This window comes from Eptesicus fuscus, chromosome 7, assembly GCF_027574615.1.
Source record: "Eptesicus fuscus isolate TK198812 chromosome 7, DD_ASM_mEF_20220401, whole genome shotgun sequence".
NCBI lineage: Eukaryota > Metazoa > Chordata > Mammalia > Chiroptera > Vespertilionidae > Eptesicus > Eptesicus fuscus.
The window spans coordinates 58026787-58048164 of record NC_072479.1 but is presented as its reverse complement, the minus strand read 5'-3'; the positions used below and the strand labels follow the sequence as shown (position 1 = coordinate 58048164).

Sequence of the window (21378 nt, the reverse complement as noted above, 5' to 3'; positions counted from 1 at the left end):
CAAAGACAAAAACCACTACAGATCATGATGCAGGGCATAAAGCAAGGATTTTGTGGGGAAAACGCATAGGCAAAGGATTGGCGGGAGTCCAGATAGTCCTTCAAGGTCCCCTCACCCCCTGGTGAGTATGCTCAGGCTGTGCTGGACCCACTGTGGCCATGGTCCCATGCTTCCTGCCGCCCTTCCTGCTGGCCCCAAGCCAGGGAAAGCAGCTCTTAGGCCGTCTACAAGTGAAGAGTTTTCTCTTTTCAATGAGGGAATTAAATTCATTGCTCTCCAACCTATTCCTCTCTCCCAGCGGCTCAAAACAGTGCATATCTACCACTTTAGACACTTCTGAAAATTAAGTAAAATATTGTATAGAAAACACTTACCTTAGTATCTGGTACAAAGAGGACAGTCAATAAAAGGCAACTATAATGATTATTATGAGTTTGATTTTGCATGAAATGTCCTATTCTGCTGTGAAAAGAAGATTGTGCTTTTAACAATCAGGAAGTAAATGAGTCCCTTTAATTCACTTTTTTAACTTTTCTTCAGGTTTTGGCCTTGGTCTTTGTCAGGAAAGTCATGGATCTCTGTTTCTCTAAGCGAGAGCTGAGCTGGTTAGATGATCTCATGCCTGAAAGCAAAAAGAAGAAGTTGGATGATGCCAAAAAGAAGGCCAAGGAGGAAGAGGTCAGAGTTCTTGCACCAACTGTACACTTTGGGGCAGCCTCAAATTACAGGACATAGGAAGGGCCACATGAAAAGTCAGCATGTCTGGAATCCCAAGTGTCATATTTAGGAGCTGGGAAGATTCCTCCAGAGCTGTTCTCAGCTGAGAAAGGATTAAGGACTCTTGTCCCTGTCTGCCCTTCATTTTTGGATTAGATAACCAGTTGTTTTTTTCTTTTTTTTATCTAGTCTATTTACCAGGTTCACACTTAGAATATGAACACAGAATCTGCTCTTATATCAGATCTAATGGGTCATGTTCTCCCGAAAGGTCTAATTTGACAAGTATACAAAACCCATTGTTTTCTGAGAGTATTTGTTATGTATCTAATTGCAGATGATGTTGTGGTTGGCACCATGCAAAGGTAACTTGCATAGGACTTTCTGTCCTTCCTCATTTCCCTCAGCACTTGGCATCTGCCACCCACACAATGGACCCTCCATCAGTGGACTCTACATGCAAAGAATGGATATGTAACAAAATGAAAATACCAGACCAAGAACTGAATGAGTGGGGAAGTGTTTCCAAGTACAGTTAGTGCCTGAAATAGTGTCCTTGGCAAAGCCTTTTAAAGGACTTTAAAAAAAAATATCTTGAATTTTTAAAATCTTTTATTTTTTTCCACTTTTATTGAGATATAATTGACATATAGCATTGTATAAGTATAAGGTATCCTATATAATAAAGCACTAATATGCAAATTAACCGAACACTGGTCACTGTGACACGCACTGACCACCGGGGGGCAGATGCTCAATGCAGGAGCTGCCCCCTGGTGGTCAGTGCGCTCCCACAGGGGGAGCGCTGCTCAGCCAGAAGCTGGCTCATGGCTGGCGAGTGCCACCCCCGCCTCCGCGGCAGTGCTAAGGATCCCTTGGGGGGGATGTGCACCTGAGGCTGGCAGGCAGACATCCCCTGAGGGGTCCCAGACTGCAAGAGGGCGCAGGCTGGGCTGAGGGACCCCCGAGTGCAGGAATGTCGTGCACTGGGCCTTTAGTACTATATAATGATTTGATATATGGGTACATTGCAAAATAACTGCCACAATAGCATTAGTTAACACATCCATCACATAGTCACAATTATTTTTTATGGTGAGAACTTTTAAATCTACTCTCATAGCAATTTTCAAATATACAATTTTTAAGTATTGTTAAATATAGTCACCATGCTGTACATTATATCCCCAGAAAAATTTATTCATCTTATAACTGAAAGCCTGTACACTTTGACTACCTTCACCCATTTCCCTTACCCCACCTCCATCCCCTGGTAACCACCAATGTGTTCTGTTTCTGTGACTCCAGTTTTTTTAGATTCCACATATAAGAGAGACTATACAGTATTTGTCTTTCTCTGTCTGACTTATTTCACTTAGCATAGTACCCTCAAGATTCATTCACATTGTTGCAAATGGCAGGATTTCCTTTTTATGGCTAAATAATATTCCAGTGTGTGTGTGTGTGTGTGTGTGTGTGTGTGTGTGTGTGTAATAAACTTTATCCACTCATCCATTGATGGGCACTTAGGTTGTTTCCATATCTTAGCTATTGTAAATAATGCTGCAATAAACATGGGGGCACAGCTATCACTTCGAGATAGTGATTTCATTTCCTTTGGCTGTAGACCAGAAGTAGAATTGTTGGATCATATGGTAGTTCTATTTTTAATTTTCTAAAGAACCTCCATACTGTTTTTCATAGTGGCTGTACCAATTTATATTCCCACCAGCAGTGTACAAGGGTTCCCCCCGCTTTTTTTTTTTTACATCATTGCCAGCACTTGTTATCTTTTGGCAATAGTTAAGGCAAGAGGTGATGGTGGCTTAGGCTAAGGGAGAGTTTGTGAAAATGGCTGGATTGGGGACTTATTTTGAAGATAGAGCTGACAGGTTTTGCTAATTACAGTGAGGATGGGTAGGAGAGGAATGAAGGACAAGACGTAGATTTTTGGAGGAACAATTAGATGAATGGCTGTGCTATTTATTAAGATGGGAAAGACCTAGGAATAGTAGGTTTGAGAGGAGAATCAAGGGATGCCTTTTGGATGTTAAGTATAAGGTGGCTAGTAAACTTTATATTCTTACTTTACAAAAATTCTTTATAAAATTATTTTTAAAACTAAATCAAATGAAAAAAATGAAGATTTCACCCAAAAAATTTCATGTTAGCATTCCACATTTATGGTCATTTCTTTATGTTCTCTTTAAATCCTTAGCATAGTTTTCATATAAGTGTAATAATTGTATATTTCAGGGGGGCCATTATATATTCTGATTTCCCCCCTTACCTTGGTTTTATGACACTCTCATGTTCCTGTGTGTCCATACAGTAAATATATTTGATTCTTTTTTGTGGTTGTTAATCCTTACCCGAGGATATTTTTTCCATTGATTTTTAGAGAGAGTATAAGGGAGGTAAGGAGGGACACACACACACACACATACACACACACACATACACACACACACACACACACACACACACACAAACAATGATTGATTGCCTCCTGTGTGCGCCCCTACTGGGGCTGGGAATAAAACCTGCAACCCCAGGTATGTGTCCTTGATTGGGAATCAAACTGGTGATCCTTCATTGTGTGGGCTGATGCCCTAACCACTGAGAAACACCGACAAGGGCTCCTATTTATTCTTTATTTTTTTAATTTTTAAAAAATATATTTTATTGATTTTTTACAGAGAGGAAGGGAGAGGATAGAGAGTTAGAAGCATCGATGAGAGAGAAATATCGATCAGCTGCCTCCTGCACACCTCCTACTGGGGATGTGCCCGCAACCAAGGTACATGCCCCTGACTGGAATCGAACCTGGGACCTTTCAGTCTGCAGGCCGACGCTCTATCCACTGAGCCAAACCAGTTAGGGCTATTTATTCTTTTAATGGCTGCATAATCCTTATATAATAAAAAGGTAATATGCAAATCAACTGAATGGCAGAACGACCAGAACGCCCGTGGCCCCTCACCCTGATGGTCCCTGCCCTGGAGGGCGCCCCCCCAACCCCAATTGGGGGCGGGGCTGGCCAGCAAACTGCTGGCGGCCCCTCGCCCTGTCTGGCTCTGCCCACAGCCCCTTGCTCCAGCCAGCCTGCCCTCTATGGCCCCCGTAGGTGGCAGGCCAGCTGGATCCCACCAGTGCATAAATTTGGGCACCGGGCCTCTAGTATTCTATAATATTTTAATCTAATATTTAATGTAAACGTTCTTCCTTTGTTAAAGTTTATAGTTGTTTTAGGTTTTATTTTTAATTATACTAATTAAACATCTTTGTACACATTTTTCTCTATAATTATTTCCTTTGTATTAATTAAATTGTTTCTAAGAAAACATTTTATTATGGAACATTTTAAACATATATAAAAGTAGAAAAAATATTCAGTATTAATATTTCTCCCAATTGCCTTATTATTATTTTAATAACTAGAGAACTGGTGCATGAATTCGTGCATGGGTGGGGTCCCTTGGCCTGGCCGGCAATCGGGGCCCATCGGGGCCATCTCACCCAGTCCTGATTGGGGCCAGCCACCCGGGGGAGGGACCACAGGAGGTTGGCCGACGGCAGGAGGTTAGCTGTGGGAGCATACTGACCACCAGGGGGCAGCTCCTGCATTGAGCGTCTGCCCCCTCATGGTCAGTGTGTGTCATAGCAATGGGTCAACCGGTCATAACAGTCGCTTAGGCTTTTATATATATAGATATGTTTGAATTGGGATCGAAATATGATCCATATATTGCAGTTGGTTGTTATGTTTCTTAAATCTCTTTAGGAATTGCCCTTCTTTCCTTTTTAATTTTGGTTGAAGAAATTGGGTCTTTGACCTATAGGGTTTCCCACCATTTAGATTTTATTAAATGTGTCCTTGGTGTCATTTAACATGTTTGTTTGTCCCCTGTGTTTCCAGGAAATTGATAGTTTAAATCCTCAGAGTCAGGATTTTTTTAAAAAATACTATTCCATAGGTATAAATATTTAGTTGTCTCTCTTTTTGTGATGAGTCAAATGTAGGAAAGAACATAATTTACCTTTTTTTATAGTAAATGTGAGAAAAATTAGGTAGAAATTACAGTGACAGAAAAAATGGACTGTGTGTAGACTTATGGTTTTACTTGATACTTTTACTTTACAAAACATAATAATGTCTTTTTTTCTTCCAGGAGGCCGAGAAAATGATAGAAATGGAGAGAGACAAGTTCCCCTTAGAGAGCAGGAAGTTACTAAGTAGTACTGAGAAGAACAACAGTTTCAGGTAGAATAACAAGATGTTGACTGTTTTGATTGTTCTGTAAATGTTCTGGCTGTGCGTGTGCGTGTGTGTGTTTGTGTTTGTGTGGTGTGTGTGTGTGTGTGTGGTGCGTGTGTGTGTGGTGTGCGTGCGTGTGTGTGTGTGTGTGTGTGTGTGTGGTGTGTGGTGTGCGTATGTGTGTGTATGTGTGTGTGGTGCGTGTGTGTGTGGTGTGCGTGCGTGCGTGTGTGTGTGTGCATGTGTGTGTGGTGTGTGTGTGTGTGCGTATGTGTGTGTGTGCGTGTGCGTGCGTGTGTGTGTGTGTGTGCGTGTGTGTGTGTGTGTGTGTGTGTCTCGGGTGGGGTCACAGTTGTAGTTGCTGGCATAAAAAGCCAACACTCAGCCTCCCTGCTTGAAAATGTGGAAACACCTTTTCCTTTCATGGTTTACTGAGGACAAGCCTTGTGTGATGCCTAGACTAGTGCTGGGAATCACGAGGAGGATGGAGCTGAGGGAGCCCATGCACTGAGCGTCTCCTCTGTGCCAGGACTGCGCTAAAAGATTTACTACTGTATGTGCTCTCATTTAATCTTTACAACAACTTTCTGCTGTAAGTCTCATTATCCACATTTGTACAGTGAAGAAGCCGGGGCTTGGAGGGTTTTAGGTAATTTGCCCAAGGTCACAATGCTGCTACGTAGGAAGTTTAAGATTCAAACCCTGGTCTTTGCACTCCTCAACCCAGTGTTTCTTCTGCCTTCCTCTGCTACTTTCAAAGATGAATAGGATGTGGTCTTTGTTTTCAGAGAGTTCTCAGCCTGGTGGGCATGAAATTCTCACAGTTAGGCAAGCCTTTGGGGATGGGCAGAAACAGCCCATTCTAGCTTGGCTCATGACATTTACACTCCCGTGAACTGAACTGGGATCACAAAAATTCCTTCCTTCTGCCAGTGATATCAGCCCCTTTCTCTATTGAAGCTCTTGCTCACCACAAGTCAAAGGAAGCTAAATGGGTCCATTTGTGGTTTCATTCCTGGCATTTTGTTTCCACTCTGGAAGAGAGATACGCAGCTGAAAGAAACCCAGAGGTCAAGAAGGGGCAGAAAAGGAAGAGAGGGGATCTGGGTCATCTAGATCCTGGATAATTTATTGCTGAATCATTGAATTCATTGTGTTTATACAGAGGGGGAAATGAGGAAAGTCTTTTCTTTGAACATTTAAAAATTTTTAAAATATATTTAGCAAATAAAAATAGTACATATTTAAGATGTACAATGTGATATTTTGATGTATATATTGTGAAATGATGGCTACAGTCAAACTAACATATGCATCACCTCCTGTAGTTAGTGTTCTTTTTTGTGGTGAGGATACTTGAGATCCACTTTCTTAGCACATTTCAGATGTACAATACGTTATTGTTAATTGTGCTCACCATGATGTGCATGGTCTTCAGAATTTATTTATCTTATAACTGAAAGTTGGCATTCTTTGATCAACATCTTCTCTTTTCCCCTCTCCCAGCCTCTTGTAATCACCTTTCTACTCTCTGGTACTATGAGTTTGACTTTTTTTTTAACTGATTGCAGAAGAATGGAGTCTTTGGACCTTAATAAACTTTCTAGAAGGTTGTTCTAGAAGGAGCCATAGGCTTTGAATTCTTTGGCAGCAAAGTAGGAGCAATGTTCCTCCTCTATTAGGATACTGCCTGCTCTCGGCCTTTTGAAAGGAGACCATTTGGCTTGTAGAAAACTTCAGAGGACTCTGGGGTTCTAGGAAACCAAGGACTGGATTCAAGGTCTTGATTCTCCACTTACTGACATTTGACCTTGGATGGTCAATTAGCCCTGGGAGCTTTGGTTTCTGTGTCTTCAAATAAGGATGTTAATAATCTCTGAATCTGTGATAGTTACGATAATATAAAAGTCTTTTGTTAACTACAAATGAAAAACATTTGGCCAAGTAAGTGAGAAAATGAATGAAGCTTGCTTAGCCCTGTGGCTGGTACAGCCAGCCCTCAGTATGTGGGAGCTGATGCTACCACCATTGGCATTATAGCACCGACATCAGCTTCCCCAGAGGGCCCTCGAGAAGGAGTGCAGAATTGTGGGGGCAGGACTGGCCACCACCTGGCATACCAGCTCAGCCCTCAGCAGCCAGCACCTTATAGGTCACCTTGCCTCTCTACATCCTGACCATCTGGATCCCAGTCCTCCTAAGAGCTGTTAGCTGCGCTCCTTCAGACCTCATCTTTTCCCTTTTGGTGGTCATTATAGACTGAGATATGTATCTTATTTGTATGTCTGACATTTACTGTCCTAAGTATTCATTTCAGATGTGACCCCTCTGAGATTAATATATCTGATGAAATGCCTAAAACCACAGTCTGGAAAGCTCTCAGTATGAACCCTGGAAATACAAAGGAAAAGAGGTAAAGAGAACTATAATTGCTGATTTTTATTTATTTCTGGCTTTTAAAAATAGCAATCATGTTGCAAGTAAAAGATATTTTATTCGTAAAATTGAATTTGTCTAACAAATATCCCTTCTAGGACTGCTACTAACCCCACGAGAATGACTGTAAGCCTAAGAAAGTAAAAATGTTTCCTAACTATTTGAACAGATATGCTGTTTTGAGCTGAACATTTATACAGGTCCAAAGTCAGGATGGAGTTATTTGGGGATGTAAATTTGCTTTATCTATTTAGTTCCCTTAATCTTCTTTCTAGTCCCCATTTCAAAATCTATAGAGCATTTCTCTGGTTACTGCAACCACACAAATTGGGAAATTGCTAAAATATTTAGATAGTGTTGATAGTATTGATACAATTCCATAATGAGAATTATTGCCAAGTAAAGATTTTAAAATATTGAATTGCAGATGTTTTCTTATTTTGGAAACTAAATTCTGTGTATCATTTGCCAATAGCATAGATCAAATTTAATCAGGTTAATGAAGAAACTGGAAGGTCTTGAGGTGTCTTTGCCTACAGTGAGGTAGGCTATGCACCCAAATGGAATAATTTAGTCCAAACACCATTTAGGTTTAAGTAGGCAGATAGCTGACGGGAAGCTCTTAGGTTTTATTAACTCTTCTAGTTAATAAAAAACAAAGCAGTAGGGTAGCAATGAGGAGACCTGGCTCAGTTATTCTTCCATGTGCAATCTGGCAGGCCACTGTTTCTGGCTCTCAGTCTACTGGGCAGGAAAATGGGAATAGTACTGCCTGTTGCACTCAGAAGGCTGCTCTGAGGAGAAACTGGTTATTTCTTCATCGAGTGGGTTAAAATAAATCTGTGCTGAATGTGGGTGAAATATAGAATCTTGTTTCCTTCGGAGGAAAATCCAGGCAGCTGTTGAAATGTATAACGCATATGGTTATTTTTAGTTGAGAATTAGTCTACTTGTAAATGGACTTAAAATATAGCCAGATCCAAATTGTGGTGACATCTTCAAAAGCATTGTGTTAAAAGCAGGAATGAATCATGTGTTCCCTTTTTTGTCTAATTGTAACACTTTTATTCAGTCTCTTCAACTAGAAGTATTTGCTGGATGGAAGATTTGGGCCATAAGATGCCTCAGGGAAGTTCTGGTTACAGAGAAGATGGCAAATTTCTCAGAGAAGAAGCAAGACCCAGTCTGGCCCTGTCCTGGGTCATGTCCAAGCCATGCCGAAGCATTCCGTTATCATGGTGTGTGTTGGAGGGCATCCAGCTGTCCCCATGCCAGCAGCCAGATGGAAACGTGGAAGCAGAAGACCACCTCCTGTTGGTACTTCTCCTCTTCCTTCTCTTTCTCTTCAAAACTGCCACTACTGAAGACCCAGCTCCCATCTTCCTGACATTTCCTCTGAAACCTCTGCTGGCCTGCCAAGCCATATGGATCTGTGCTGCATTGAGGATTCCGTTAATGAGGCCCCTTTTCCTGAAGGATGGGGTGGGGAAGTGGGAGCAGAGCAGAGAGAAAAAGGAAGGCTCTCTAGTCCCGTAGTATCTGTGGGCTCCTAGGCAGCCCTGGGCCTTGGTTGGAATGCCTGCTCTAGGGGAGGCTGGTCAGACTCAGAGGCTGTCGGGAGGGTGGGCTACCAGGAGAGTCAGCGGCCGGGGCATTGGCAGTGCCCAGCACTGTAGCCAGAAGACGCCTCTGACCTGGGTGCATCTTCATTGTTCCCTAGTAGCAGTTTGCATAACTCAGCAAGAACCTTGGATGATGAAAGAGCCGAGAAGGACATGAGCGTTGTTTAGCTTAGACAGGAAAAGGCTTGGGGGAAATCAATGATGAGAAGTGAAGATGAGTAGCTTCTCTTGGTTTCATTGAGGAGAGAGTTAGAGACTGAACTTAAATTGCTATAGAAAGGTTTCGTTTAGACACTAGGAAGGACTTCCTAAGCTGAAAATGTGTCATAGTGTCTGCTTTCTAAATACCTGGGAAAGGTTTGATAATAGTTGTTTGTGAGTGGAAAGGAAGATAAGGTGTTTTTATTGGCCATGTTGTAGAAACATCCATGTCTTGCTACTCTCTCTTGAGAACACATTTGATTGCATTCCTGGAGATATCCAAGTGCTTATGTAATGTCTCCTTAGCTGCCTTAGTAGTGAACCGTCATCAATTCAATGGACCCAAGTCACCTTTCGCCATGTGGTTTCTTCATCATCATGGATTTCTTTCTTTCTTTTTTTAAAAATATATATATTTTATTGATTTTTTACAGAGAGGAAGGGAGAGGGATAGAGTTAGAAATATCAATGAGAGAGAAACACCGATCAGCTGCCTCCTGCACGCCCTCTACTGGGGATGTGCCCGCAACCAAGGTACATGCCCTTGACCGGAATCGAACCTGGGACCTTTCAGTCCGCAGGCCGACGCTCTATCCACTGAGCCAAACCAGCTAGGGGCAATCATCACGGATTTCTGTTGGTTGACAAATGTTCTGGCTCTCAGATCTAAAAAGCCACATTGGGAAATGAACTGTAAGAGGTAAAATTAATTTTGTATTTAGTTTACAACTACAACTATAGTTTTTTCTCTTCTGTGTTGCAATGAATATCAATGGTTTGGGCTCCAGTGTGTATAGATCTTCCCTTCCTTTGTGCACAGAATGTGACTAGCAAGCATGTCAACACCCAAGGAATCCGATCATATTAGTTTTCCAATTGGAAAATCTTTGTATAGTGGGATGTTCCCTCAGTGTGCTCGCCTTTCCTTAGGTGAAGCAATGGCTACATACCTTAATGGAATTTTGCATTCCTTAGACTTTTAAATATATTAGTGTATTCTAGGCTTACTCTAAGGACCTTTGATATTAAAGGAATCCTGCAATTCTTTCATATTTTCCTAACTCTTAGAGCCACAGTTATTTTAATACACAGATGATTTTCAAAATATTTAACAACTGGCATAGGATGGACACCATCCACTCAGTATGGACGAGTGCTGTAAACAAGCAATATGTGTGATCTGTCGGCTGAACGGCATGCTGCTTTCAAATGCTAAAATGATATCCCTTTGAGTTGTGGGAATTTTTCCTGGTTTTTCTGATTTTCTACTTACAAGGAAGCCTCAACTTCCTTTCATGTGGTGCAGACAGGAATAGGAATTCTTTGAACTACATGGGCACTAAAATCTTTGTGAGCCATCGCTTCACATTTTGTCATTCTAGGATAAATGTAGGAGTTGTGCCCATTTACATTTATCTACCTAATCTAGAAAAATCAAAAGGCAGCCTGTCAAAGAGAAAAGCTTTCCTGCTAGCTAACCCTGTTCCTCTCTGGCTGCTTCCTGGAGCTTGCCTTCTTTCTCACCTTTGTTTTCGGAGAATATGCCTGTCTACGCTGTCCCTCCATCTTGCCCCTCCCGTCTTCACCTGCCACCTCTGCGTAGGGATGCTGGTGACTGCTTCACCTATTCCCCAGCCTCAGCGTGGTTGTAAGAAATATAACAGGGAAGGCCCTTCGTGCAATGAAACTGGGTGACAAGATCACTCAGAAAAATCTCTTCTAAGACACGGATGTCGTGCGATACTTTGTGTCTGCTCGGCTTCCTCAGGGTAGGGAACCCGCCCTTGTTAACTGTGCAGAGCAGTGGCAGGACCACCGGTGCACTTTGGAGCCCCAAACCAGACCCTCCCAGGTTGCTGCGCCTGAGGGACTTTAGCTGATTTCGAAGGCTGTGCCAATACTTGTAGGCCACCAGGTTTTTCTCAGACAATAGCCAGACTCATTTCTGCTACATGTCTCTTCTGTTTCTCCGCTCCCCCAAACACTCAGTCTCAGTCCTGGCTGCTTCCTTGGCTCAGGTCTGTGGCTGGTGACTGGGGTAGCAGAGTCAAGCTGGGCTGTCTGTGGAATAGGAAACTGGGAGTGGAGGTGAAGCAGCAACAACGTGTGTGTGTGTGTGTGTGTGTGTGTGTGTGTGTGTGTGTGTGTGTATGCATATGTGCTTATCCATAAGCTTTCATTGCTGCTATTAGTCAGTCTGTGCAACCTAATCTGTGGGGATATCAAAATAATATGATCATCCCCCATCTATGGATTCCCCTCTCAGACTTCTCCAATGGAATAGCTCGAGGACAAACATAGGCAGATTAGTCTGTAGAAAAAGGTGAGAAACTGACTTAGGGGTGGGAAGCAAGGCAGGTAGTTATGAGTCCCGTGCCCTGGTGTTTGGGCCAGAGAAGCAGTCACCTCTTTTATGACAAGGGCAGATTTCAGTTGAGTGTTGGTAAGCCAATGGGCTGGTAGTACAGAGGCCCGGGATTTAAGAAAGTGATAGCGAGTGGAATCTTGGTTCTAAGGGGGAAGGAAGAACTGGCATTGCTAAGAGGGTGTGCTACTTCCTAGCCCATGACTTCTAGGGAGGGTCTGGAGAGAAGGTGAAGACCAGCAGAAATATGCTGTGTAGTTGTCAAATACGTTTGGTTGCATAAAATGCCGGCTAGCTCTTTGAGGCTATATATGATTTCAGACTTCTGATGATGGAATAATCAGGAGATCTGATCTTTATCACGTACAGCTCCTATCCCTGTCTCCTTATTCAGAGAAATTTGCCTTTAGGATAGAGGGGTAGTGAGCCATACATTTCCAAAAGGCAGTGTGAACATTTGCTATTTCTCTTTGTCTGGGATGACTGGCTTTTCAATTAGTAAAAAATGTGTTGTTGTTGTTGTTTTTTAAAATATGTTTCTATTGATTTTAGAGAGAGAGGAAGGGAGAGGGAGAAAGAGGAAAAGAAACATTGATGCAAGAGAGAAACATCTATTGGTTGCCTCCTGCACACACCCCAACCGGGGACGGAACCTGCAACCTGGGTATGTGCCCTGACCAGGACACAGGACGATGCTTAACCAGTTGAGCCACACTGGCCAGTCATAAATGTTTGGTAAAATCTGGTACGTGCTAAGTCTCAGGCTTGGTTGATGTCTCAGGCTATGACCACTGTGACCTTCAAGAGGTCTGTGATTCTAGGCATCTGTGGTTTCTAGTCATCCCAAACAGACAATTTCCAATTCCACGTTGCTTTCTACCTACTCAGCTCCAGACTCTCCTTTTTTAAAAAAAATATATTTTATTGATTTTTTACAGAGAGGAAGGGAGAGGGATAGAGAGTTAGAAACATTGATGAGAGAGAAACATCGATCAGCTGCCTCCTGCACACTCCCTACTGGGGATGTGCCTGCAACCAAGGTACATGCCCTTGACCGGAATCGAACCTGGGACCCTTCAGTCCACAGGCTGACGCTCTATCCACTGATCCAAACCGGTTAGGACCAGACTCTCCTTTTAGTAGAGGAGTCAGCAATTCTCCCTGAATCTTCTCCATTGATCTCAATGTCCATGTTCTGAGACGCCATGATTTCCTGAAGCATAGGAGGAGACTTGACCCCAGGTCCCTAGCTTTCCTTATAACGCGCGTCAGAAGTGCTATCCAGGATGTCTCTCTGCTACTTTACCAGCTTCTCTAAATTTCTTCTTTTGTAAGAGAGTTAGCACCTTTTCCTAGGACTTCAACAGTGTTTGCTAGTTAGCTACTGCATTTTCCTTGGACTTCTCAGCTTTCCAAGTCACATCCTGGTAGGACGTTCAGGAGCCCTGCAGTGAACGTTCTTCCGGTTGTAGCTGTCGGGCCTCTCTTGTGGTAGGAGGCCTTCTTGCGGGCCGTGGCTGGCCAGATCATGCAAGTTCTACCCCTTTTACTAACTCACCTTTTTCAAGCATCCTTTCCGCCTTTTCCTCAGTCTTTCAAGTTCTCCTTGGAGAGAAGAAGTTCTAAAAACCACCACCAGTTTTGGGGTTGGTGAGCGAGGTGAGGAGGTTTGGGGCTTCTTGCAAAGGGGACATTATGGTTGTTTTTCTTATTTAGGATGAGGAATTATGGATTCTCAAGCTTTCAGAATCATCCATATTTCAGTATAAATAGAAAAAGACATTCTGAAACCAAATAGAAGTGATTTTTTCTACTAAACCTATTCTTTATGATTCTTTTTTAAAAAATTTTATTTATTGATTCTAGAGAGAGAGGAAGGGTAAGAGAGAGCGAGAGAAAGAGAAAACCCTGAATTTGTTGTTCCACTTATTTATGCATTCATTGGTTGCTTCTTGTAAGTGCCCTGACTGGGGATCGAGCCCACAACCTTGGCGTATTAGGATGATACTAAATCAACTTAGTTACCCGTCCAGGGCTTTTCTTTATGGTTCTTGGTACCCTTGGTCTCTTATATGAATGGACAGTTGACTCAGTTAACATTCTTTACCTGAAAGGAGGCTAATTTCATAACCAAAAGAGGTGTGGCGTCATGCTACCCATCACCGCTTGAAACATGAACAGAGGAAAGGAGAATTCTGCGCAATCTTTTCAGTAGGAAAATCCAGAAGGTGGAATGATTCATCCATAGGCATAATTCTTGTGGGAGATTCTGTGCTCAAAGGGAATGGAATGGCTTCTAATCCTTCTGAAAAGGAATAACATTCTTCTTAAACCTAACCCACTTTCGGCTCCGGAGAATACAGAGCTTTGTCTTCTAGCTGATGGCATTCATATTTCCTGAGAGAGAGAACCCACCCACGGCACTGTTCTGAGCCCAGCCGGAATCAGCAGAGCTAGGGCTTCTCTTAGCAGGTTTGCAATTGACGCCAACACACAGGTTTCTCACACATGCAATAATGTTGGAAACAGAAGTACCAAACTGAATGTGCAATTACTCCTTTTGCAAAAGAGGCCAACATCCTCCTCCTCACTCCTTTCCCCCCTGTTCACTCCTCCCGGATGACGAGCCTCCCTCTTGTTTACCTGTATGTGTCTGTCTGGTGGTTGGATACGGCTGCCCTCCCAAACTAAGGGTGTCGGGTGGAGAGCAGAGCACCCTTCCCATGGGAGGGACAACTTGAGGTGCTGGTACATTTCCCCGTTTTCTATGTTCTTCTTTCTAGTAGGTTTCATGTAGAGATAGAGATATTTTTGTTTTAGAGATTCCAAAGTATATATTTTTAGTGTAAGAAATGTACCCTCTCCACACTCCATGGTGTAAATAGAACCAGGAATCGTATGTCGTTGTGATAACCCCATAGCAATCTGTGGCAGGACTAGGACCCCTCTCCCTTACCACCAAGTCTCACAGTCCATCTGGGACCCAGGGGAGGTGGTGCGACGCCTAGGCCTGCCCAGACTTTCCTGTGCTCAGTGGGCGAGAAATAAAGTCTGTGTAAACTGCTCACACCTGTGGTGTTCTTTGAGTCAACCAAGGGGCTGAGTCAGTGCTGACCAACCTCAGAACCTGTGAGGAAGAGTTCGAAAGGGGTGAGGGGAAGATGTGTGTCTGTGGAATGGCCTTGGTGTGATGTGGTGTGTCTGTGGAATGGCCGTGGTGTGATGTGGTGTGTCTGTGGAGTGGCCTTGGTGTGATGTGGTGTGTCTGTGGAATGGGCCTTGGTGTGATGTGGCGTGTCTGTGGAATGGCCTTGGTGTGATGTGGTGTGTCTGTGGAATGGGCCTTGGTGTGATGTGGTGTGTCTGTGGAATGGGCCTTGGTGTGATGTGGCGTGTCTGTGGAATGTGCCTTGGTGTGATGTGGTGTGTCTGTGGAATGGCCTTGGTGTGATGTGGTGTGTCTGTGGAATGGGCCTTGGTGTGATGTGGTGTGTCTGTGGAATGGGCCTTGGTGTGATGTGGCGTGTCTGTGGAATGGGCCTTGGTGTGATGTGGTGTGTCTGTGGAATGGCCTTGGTGTGATGTGGCGTGTCTGTGGAGTGGGCCTTGGTGTGATGTGGTGTGTCTGTGGAATGGGCCTTGGTGTGATGTGGTGTGTCTGTGGAGTGGGCCTTGGTGTGATGTGGTGTGTCTGTGGAGTGGGCCTTGGTGTGATGTGGCGTGTCTGTGGAGTGGGCTTTGGTGTGATGTGGTGTGTCTGTGGAATGGGCCTTGGTGTGATGTGGCGTGTCTGTGGAATGGGCCTTGGTGTGATGTGGTGTGTCTGTGGAATGGGCCTTGGTGTGATGTGGTGTGTCTGTGGAATGGGCCTCCTAGGGGCAGAGCCATGGATCGCTTAGACTTATGTTTGGGTGGGGGGACGGGACAGTAAGAAAAGAAAGCTCATTTTGGAGATGCAACCAGGCTGATGAGAGGAATTGCTAATATTTAAGAACTCTCCACTGCTTAGAAATTCCGATTTTAAAAATTTGCTGTCTCTAGAATTTTGGGTTAGGGTTAGGGATCAAACTTGCAACCTAGGTATGTGCCCTGACCAGGAATTGAACCTGTCACCTTTTAGTGTATGGGACAGCACTCTGACCAGCTGACCCACACCAGCCAGGGTGCAAGCATTTTTTAAAAATGAATGGCCAAGGGAGGTAGTGGCCACTCCTGAGCAATCCTGGAAGAGTTTTCTCAGGAAGAACTTGAGGACTCGTTGTTAAGATGTAAAGAACTCAAGCACTAATCAAATATTTGGGAACCTGAGTAAATCACTGCCAGTGGCCAAATTGTTTCATCATAACCCACTGCATCCCTCTGCATCCCTCGGCTCAGGGGAGCCACGGTTTCCCGGTACTGACACTGGTCAGACCACAGATGTGCTCTCTGAGTGGTCTGCACAGCTGCTGGGAGAACGAGCCCGAAGCATGCCCTTAGGAGGAACATTTGAAGGAAAAGAAAATGGGGGAGAGACAGGGAGCCCGGGCAGCTGGGTTTATCACATCATTATCCTCAAAACTCATAGTCTGAGCGCCCACCTGCAAAGGGTGTAGGGCAGTGATGGGCAACCTTTTGAGCTTGGTGTGTCAAACTTCGCCAAAAAACTGAGCATAACTCGGGTAGTGTGTCACTTTGAGGAAAAATCATTATTTTGCAAATGTTTCATCCTCGGCATGCCGCGTGTCATCAGAAATGGCTACGCGTGTCAGTGCTGACACGCATGTCATAGGTTCGCCATCACTGGTGTAGGGGAATAAAGCGGTTTTCCGAGAACCTACAATTGGACTCGTCAAAAACAGCTTTTGCAAAGCCCAGCGGCGAGGACTGGGTTCTGCAGCGTGGAGGAGATCCTTTCAGAGCGTCCGGTGGTCAGCCCTCCAAGGACAACACAGGGTGGAGGAGGGAGGACAAAGGCTGGAGACTGGACCCCAGAGTCGGAGCCCTGATGGGAAGTTCTGGTGCCAGTGGATGGCCCTGGTTTGCTTGAGCTCCTGATTCCGTATAAGGAAGCGATTGTATTAACAGAAGAGGCAGAAGAAAGAAGACCTTGAATGCCAGGTTAAGTAGTGAGCACTCTCCCAGCCACTGCCAACAGGGAGAGGGGGCTTGTTGCTTTTTGGGACACATTCACCTGGTGGCGGTGAGGAGGAAGAATTGGAAGAGGAGAGACCTGAAGTTGGTGCACAGGTCCCTGGGATGGAGGGGAGGGCAGAGGAGGGAGAGAGAGGAAGAGGGACTGGGTGGGAGGGGCATGGAGTGAACATCACTGTGACGTCACCCACCTGAGAGAAAAGCTGCATGTAAGCAGAGGGAACTTGTTCGCAGTGCAGAGGACATAACTGGGGCCGACGTATCCTCCTAGGAGGCAGGTTGGGCCTGTGCTGGGAACTTAGCCCAACACTGTCCGAGAATGGACTTGCGACCTGGGAAGCCAGCGAGCGCCCAGCACAGAGATGCTCACTGGGCGCAGGGGCCGCCTGCCAGGAGAGCTGCAGGTGACAGGGCCAGCGGGTGTGCAGCCAGACACCGCCGCCTGGGGCGGGGAGGAGAGCTGGGAGGGTGGGGAAGGAGCGGGTGGGGAACAGATGTCTGAGTCAAGTGGAGGGAGCTTACAGAGCGGGAAGAAAAAGCGAGGGGGACGCTGTGGTCTGCTCCAAGGCCGAGAGGGAGATGACAGCCCCGCACTTCGAGTCCCCTGCTCCGGGACTTGGTCTTTGGGTTACATGGGTGCCAGGTCACACGGATCTAGGCTTAAAAAAGGGTTCCATAAAGGACACAAGCGGGTGCTCTTCCTGGCCCAGGACAGAGGAGACTGGCACAGCGTGCGTGTACTGAGTGGTGGAGGTGGCAGCAGCAGGGTCTCGCCGAGCAGAGGGCAGGGCACTTTGTATGGCCTTTAATGAGTTATTGGAAAAATCCAACTGGAGGGAACCTGCATCGTGTTACTGTAGAGAAAGCCACACCCCCAGACAACACTGTGACCTTGCGGATCAGATCCCTGGAGCTGGAGTTCGTCCCACTGGCAGCGTCCCAGCCAGGAAGGGTGGGAATGAGCACCTGCAGAGGGAGAGACTTGTCTAGGTCCACCCCCCCTCCGCCCCCCGCCCTGCCCAGAGCAGCCGTCCGTTGTCCACATGAGAAATGGCTCGCTGCTGGTTCTCTCCAGCTTTAGGGGGAGGTGATGAAAGCTAATCATCTACCTACATCCGGGTCTCATCCTTCCCACTTACTATTCCCCTAACACAGCCCCTCCCCACATCTTCAACCCTCATTCTGCCCACCGGTTCCTTCTCAGCCATCCCCTCTCCTCTTGCTCAGGATAAATATGCAGGAAGTGTCCTATCTCAGAGAACCTCATTCTCTCCCAGGGCTCCCCTGGCTCCAGGGCTCCCTGGTGCCTCTGATATTAACCCCCCACTGCGCGTGCCCAACAAGGCCCTCTCCTGCTCCAGCTCCTCTCTCATCTACCTACTGCACTCTCAGCCTCACCAGGGATTGGAATTGGATAAGGCTTATGTTGGGCTATACATAGTCTCAAATAAAACACACCTTTTGTGGAGCAGTTGTATAGTTATTCCTATTTTATAGACGAAATGGGCTCAGAGATGCTAAATAATTCTCCTAAGATCACACAAGCTATTAGGTAGCAGATAAAACTCCAAAATCCTTTCCTCCTCCAACTACATTCATTTTCCTTCCAGAGCCTGCAGAAAAGGCAAGCCTTGTAACCGGTGCTCACTACCGAATGTGAAAGTATTTCATAATACCAAGTATTCTTTTCCCACTCTCTATCCCACTGCCTTCTCACCCTCAGAGCCTGCTGTGCACGTGCACATTCACAGGAAGAGATTCTCGCCAGCCCAGCCCAGCTCCCCAGGACCTTTGAGGGGTGTGATTCCATCAGGGGAGAGGCCAGAACCCTCCTGTTCTCAGCCAGACAAGTACAGTCAGAAAGAAACGGATCTGCCAGTGCCTCAGAGTGAGAAGCACAGGGCCTCTGAGCTGGAATCGGGCAAAGCCCGAGGAACAGGCCTCCGGGGCTCGGGGACGGGGCCGGAACCTGTCCTGCCGCCTCTGCCTGAACCATCGCGTCAGAAAGCACTGAAGTTCCCCAGAGAGCAGCTCCTCTTCCAATCAGTTTGTCCCAAACTGGAGGAGACTAAGGGGCCTGGCGTCTTCCCTCATAGCAGCCTTTGTGCATAAGCATCTTATCTGGTCCTGGAAACTGTCGTAAGGGCAGCTGTCCCTCACTTTTAGCGTAAGAGCACTCAGGGCCACAGCCAGTCCGCGCTGTCCCTCAGGGCCTCCCGTCAGGTGCGCACAGTATCACACCCTGTCAACGCAGGCATTTTCCGGCAGTTTGTTTCATGGGTCAGATTTTAAAATTATAAAAATAAATTATAGAATCGTGTTGTCAAATATGCTACCCACTAGCCACAGGTGGCTATTTAAACTTAACTTTTTTAAATGTAAAAATTCAGTTCCTTAGTCTCACCAGCTGCATTTCGAGTGCTCCATAGCCACGCGTGGCTAGTGGCCAGTGAAAAGAAGACACACAATACAATCTGTAACCCACCATTGCTAACATTTGGGATATCCTACCAGACTTTTTCTGAGCATATTTCTTTTTCGCATTACTAAAATCACATTCCTGCAATTTGAATCTGGATTATTTTTTGCCACTGTCATGTCATGGAGAAGTCATTACAGCATCATATTAACGACTGGGATATATGATGGCGTTTAACTAGTTTCCTGTTGTTGGAGGTACATGTGCCTAATTTTTTGCCCATTATCATCAACACAGTGACAAACGTGTGTGTGTATAAGTGTTTTCTACATGTCACACGACTTCTTTAGTCCCAATGGAGACTGTGGACATAAAGGGCATGGCCATCCTTAAGGCTCCTGACACAACTGGCTGGCTGCCTTCCCCAAACGGACCAGCGGACACTCCCCCGCGGGATGAGCATGCTCATTGTGCTGGGCTGGGTCTCGGTTTGGGACCTCCTGGTTTTGGCTGAGTTGAGATGCTTGCGCCTCCCTGAGCAGGATCCCAGACTGAGCACCTCCCCCCAAACAGGCAGGGGTAGCCCAGATTTCTCATCAGCTCCCAGGACTCGAACAGAACCCTTACCAGGAAGCACTTTTCCCCAGTCTGGAGGGAGTGGCAGAGGCTACACTGGGCTGGGGCCTCCTCCTGACACCCCAACATCGAGAAGAGAAAGAGGAGCTCCTACTGTCAGGGTTTGACCTGCTGTTCGAGCACAGTACAGGTGCACCTCAGGAGAAGTAGGAACTGGAGAAATAGTCTGAAATTTAGAAAATCCGTACCCACATTCTGGGGGATTTCTTTATTTTGGGGGAAAATCATTCCATATACACAGAGAAGTTTATTAGAGAGCAACTTGGCTACAAACTGGAGGTTCTCATGACCCTCTCTGGTTTGGAAACTTGCAAAAGTGGCTCACAGAACCCAGGAAAACAGTTTATTGCCAATTTATTTCAAAGTATATTTTATTTATTTACTTTTAATATGTTTTTATTCATTTCAGAGAGGAAGGGAGAGATAGAAACATCAATGATGAGAGAGAATCATCAATCGGCTGCCTCCTGCATGCCCCCTACTGGGGATCGAGCCCCCAACCCGGCCATGTGCCCTGACCGGGAATCGAACCACAACCTCCAGGTTCATAGGTTGATGCTCAACCACTGAGCCACACTGGCTGGGCTCAAAGTATATTTTATTATTTTATTTAAATTCTTTATTGTTTGAAGTATTACACGTCTCCCTTTTCCCCCATTGACTCTTCCCAGCTGCTCCCACCCCCCAGCACATGCCCTCACCCCGCTACTACTGTCCGTGGCCATTGGTTAGCTCAAATGCATGCATACAAGTCCTTTGGTTGATCTCTTACCACCTCTCTCCCCTGCCTTCCCTCTTAAGTTGGACAGTCTGTTCAATGCTTCTTTGTCTCTGGCTCTATTTTGGTTCATCAGTTTATGTTGTTCATTATATTCCACAAATGAGTGAGATCATGTGATATTTACCTTTCTCTGACTGGCTTGTTTCACTTAGCATAATGCTCTCCAGGTCCATCCATGCTGTTGCAAATGGTAAGAGTTCCTTCTTTTTTATAGCAGCGTAGTATTCCATTGTGTAGATGTACCACAGTTTTAAAGGATACAAACAAACAGCCCTATGAAGAGATACATCAGCGAGTTCTGAAAGGTCTCAGCTGCAGGAGCTTCTGTCCCCAAGGAGTTGAGGTGTGCCACCCTCCCAGCACGTGAACGGTTCACCACCCAGAAGCTCTGTGAACCCCGTGGTTCGGGGTTTTTATGGAGGCTTCATTACGTAGGCACGATCAATTATTAACTCAACTTCCAGTCCCCCTCCCCCTCGATGTGGGGGGCGGAGCTGAAAACTCCATTTCTAATCACGGCTCGGTCTTTCTGGTGACCAGTCCCACCCAGGAGCCCGCCAAGAACTGCCTCATTATCATAAAGACACACCTATCGCCCAGGAGATGCCGAGTGTCAGGATCCCTGTGTCAGATGCTCCTGTCATTCAGGAGATGATGAGTTTTAAGAGCTCTGTGCCAGGAATCAGGCAGAAACCGATATATGTGTATTGTGTCAGTTTGATGGGCAGTTTATGCCCACAAGTTGACTCATGATAAGCCTGTTTTGTATGCCCGCGGCCCTGGGTCATGCTGTATCGGGGCAGAATGCAG

The 21378-nt window shown here is 45.5% G+C and overlaps 1 protein-coding gene across 1 annotated transcript in view; it reads left to right on the top strand.

Moving 5' to 3' along the window:
* Positions 1 to 8555, top strand: part of SLC4A8 (solute carrier family 4 member 8) — a 60212-nt gene extending 51657 nt beyond the window's left edge. Inside the window, exons 21-24 of the mRNA XM_054718457.1 lie at positions 541 to 678; positions 4890 to 4981; positions 7293 to 7388; positions 8484 to 8555. Of these exons, the coding sequence (XP_054574432.1) occupies positions 541 to 678; positions 4890 to 4981; positions 7293 to 7388; positions 8484 to 8496 (339 nt within the window). The 3' untranslated portion in view covers positions 8497 to 8555. The remainder of the gene's footprint in view (positions 1 to 540; positions 679 to 4889; positions 4982 to 7292; positions 7389 to 8483) is intronic.
* Positions 8556 to 21378: the final 12823 nt, after the last annotated feature.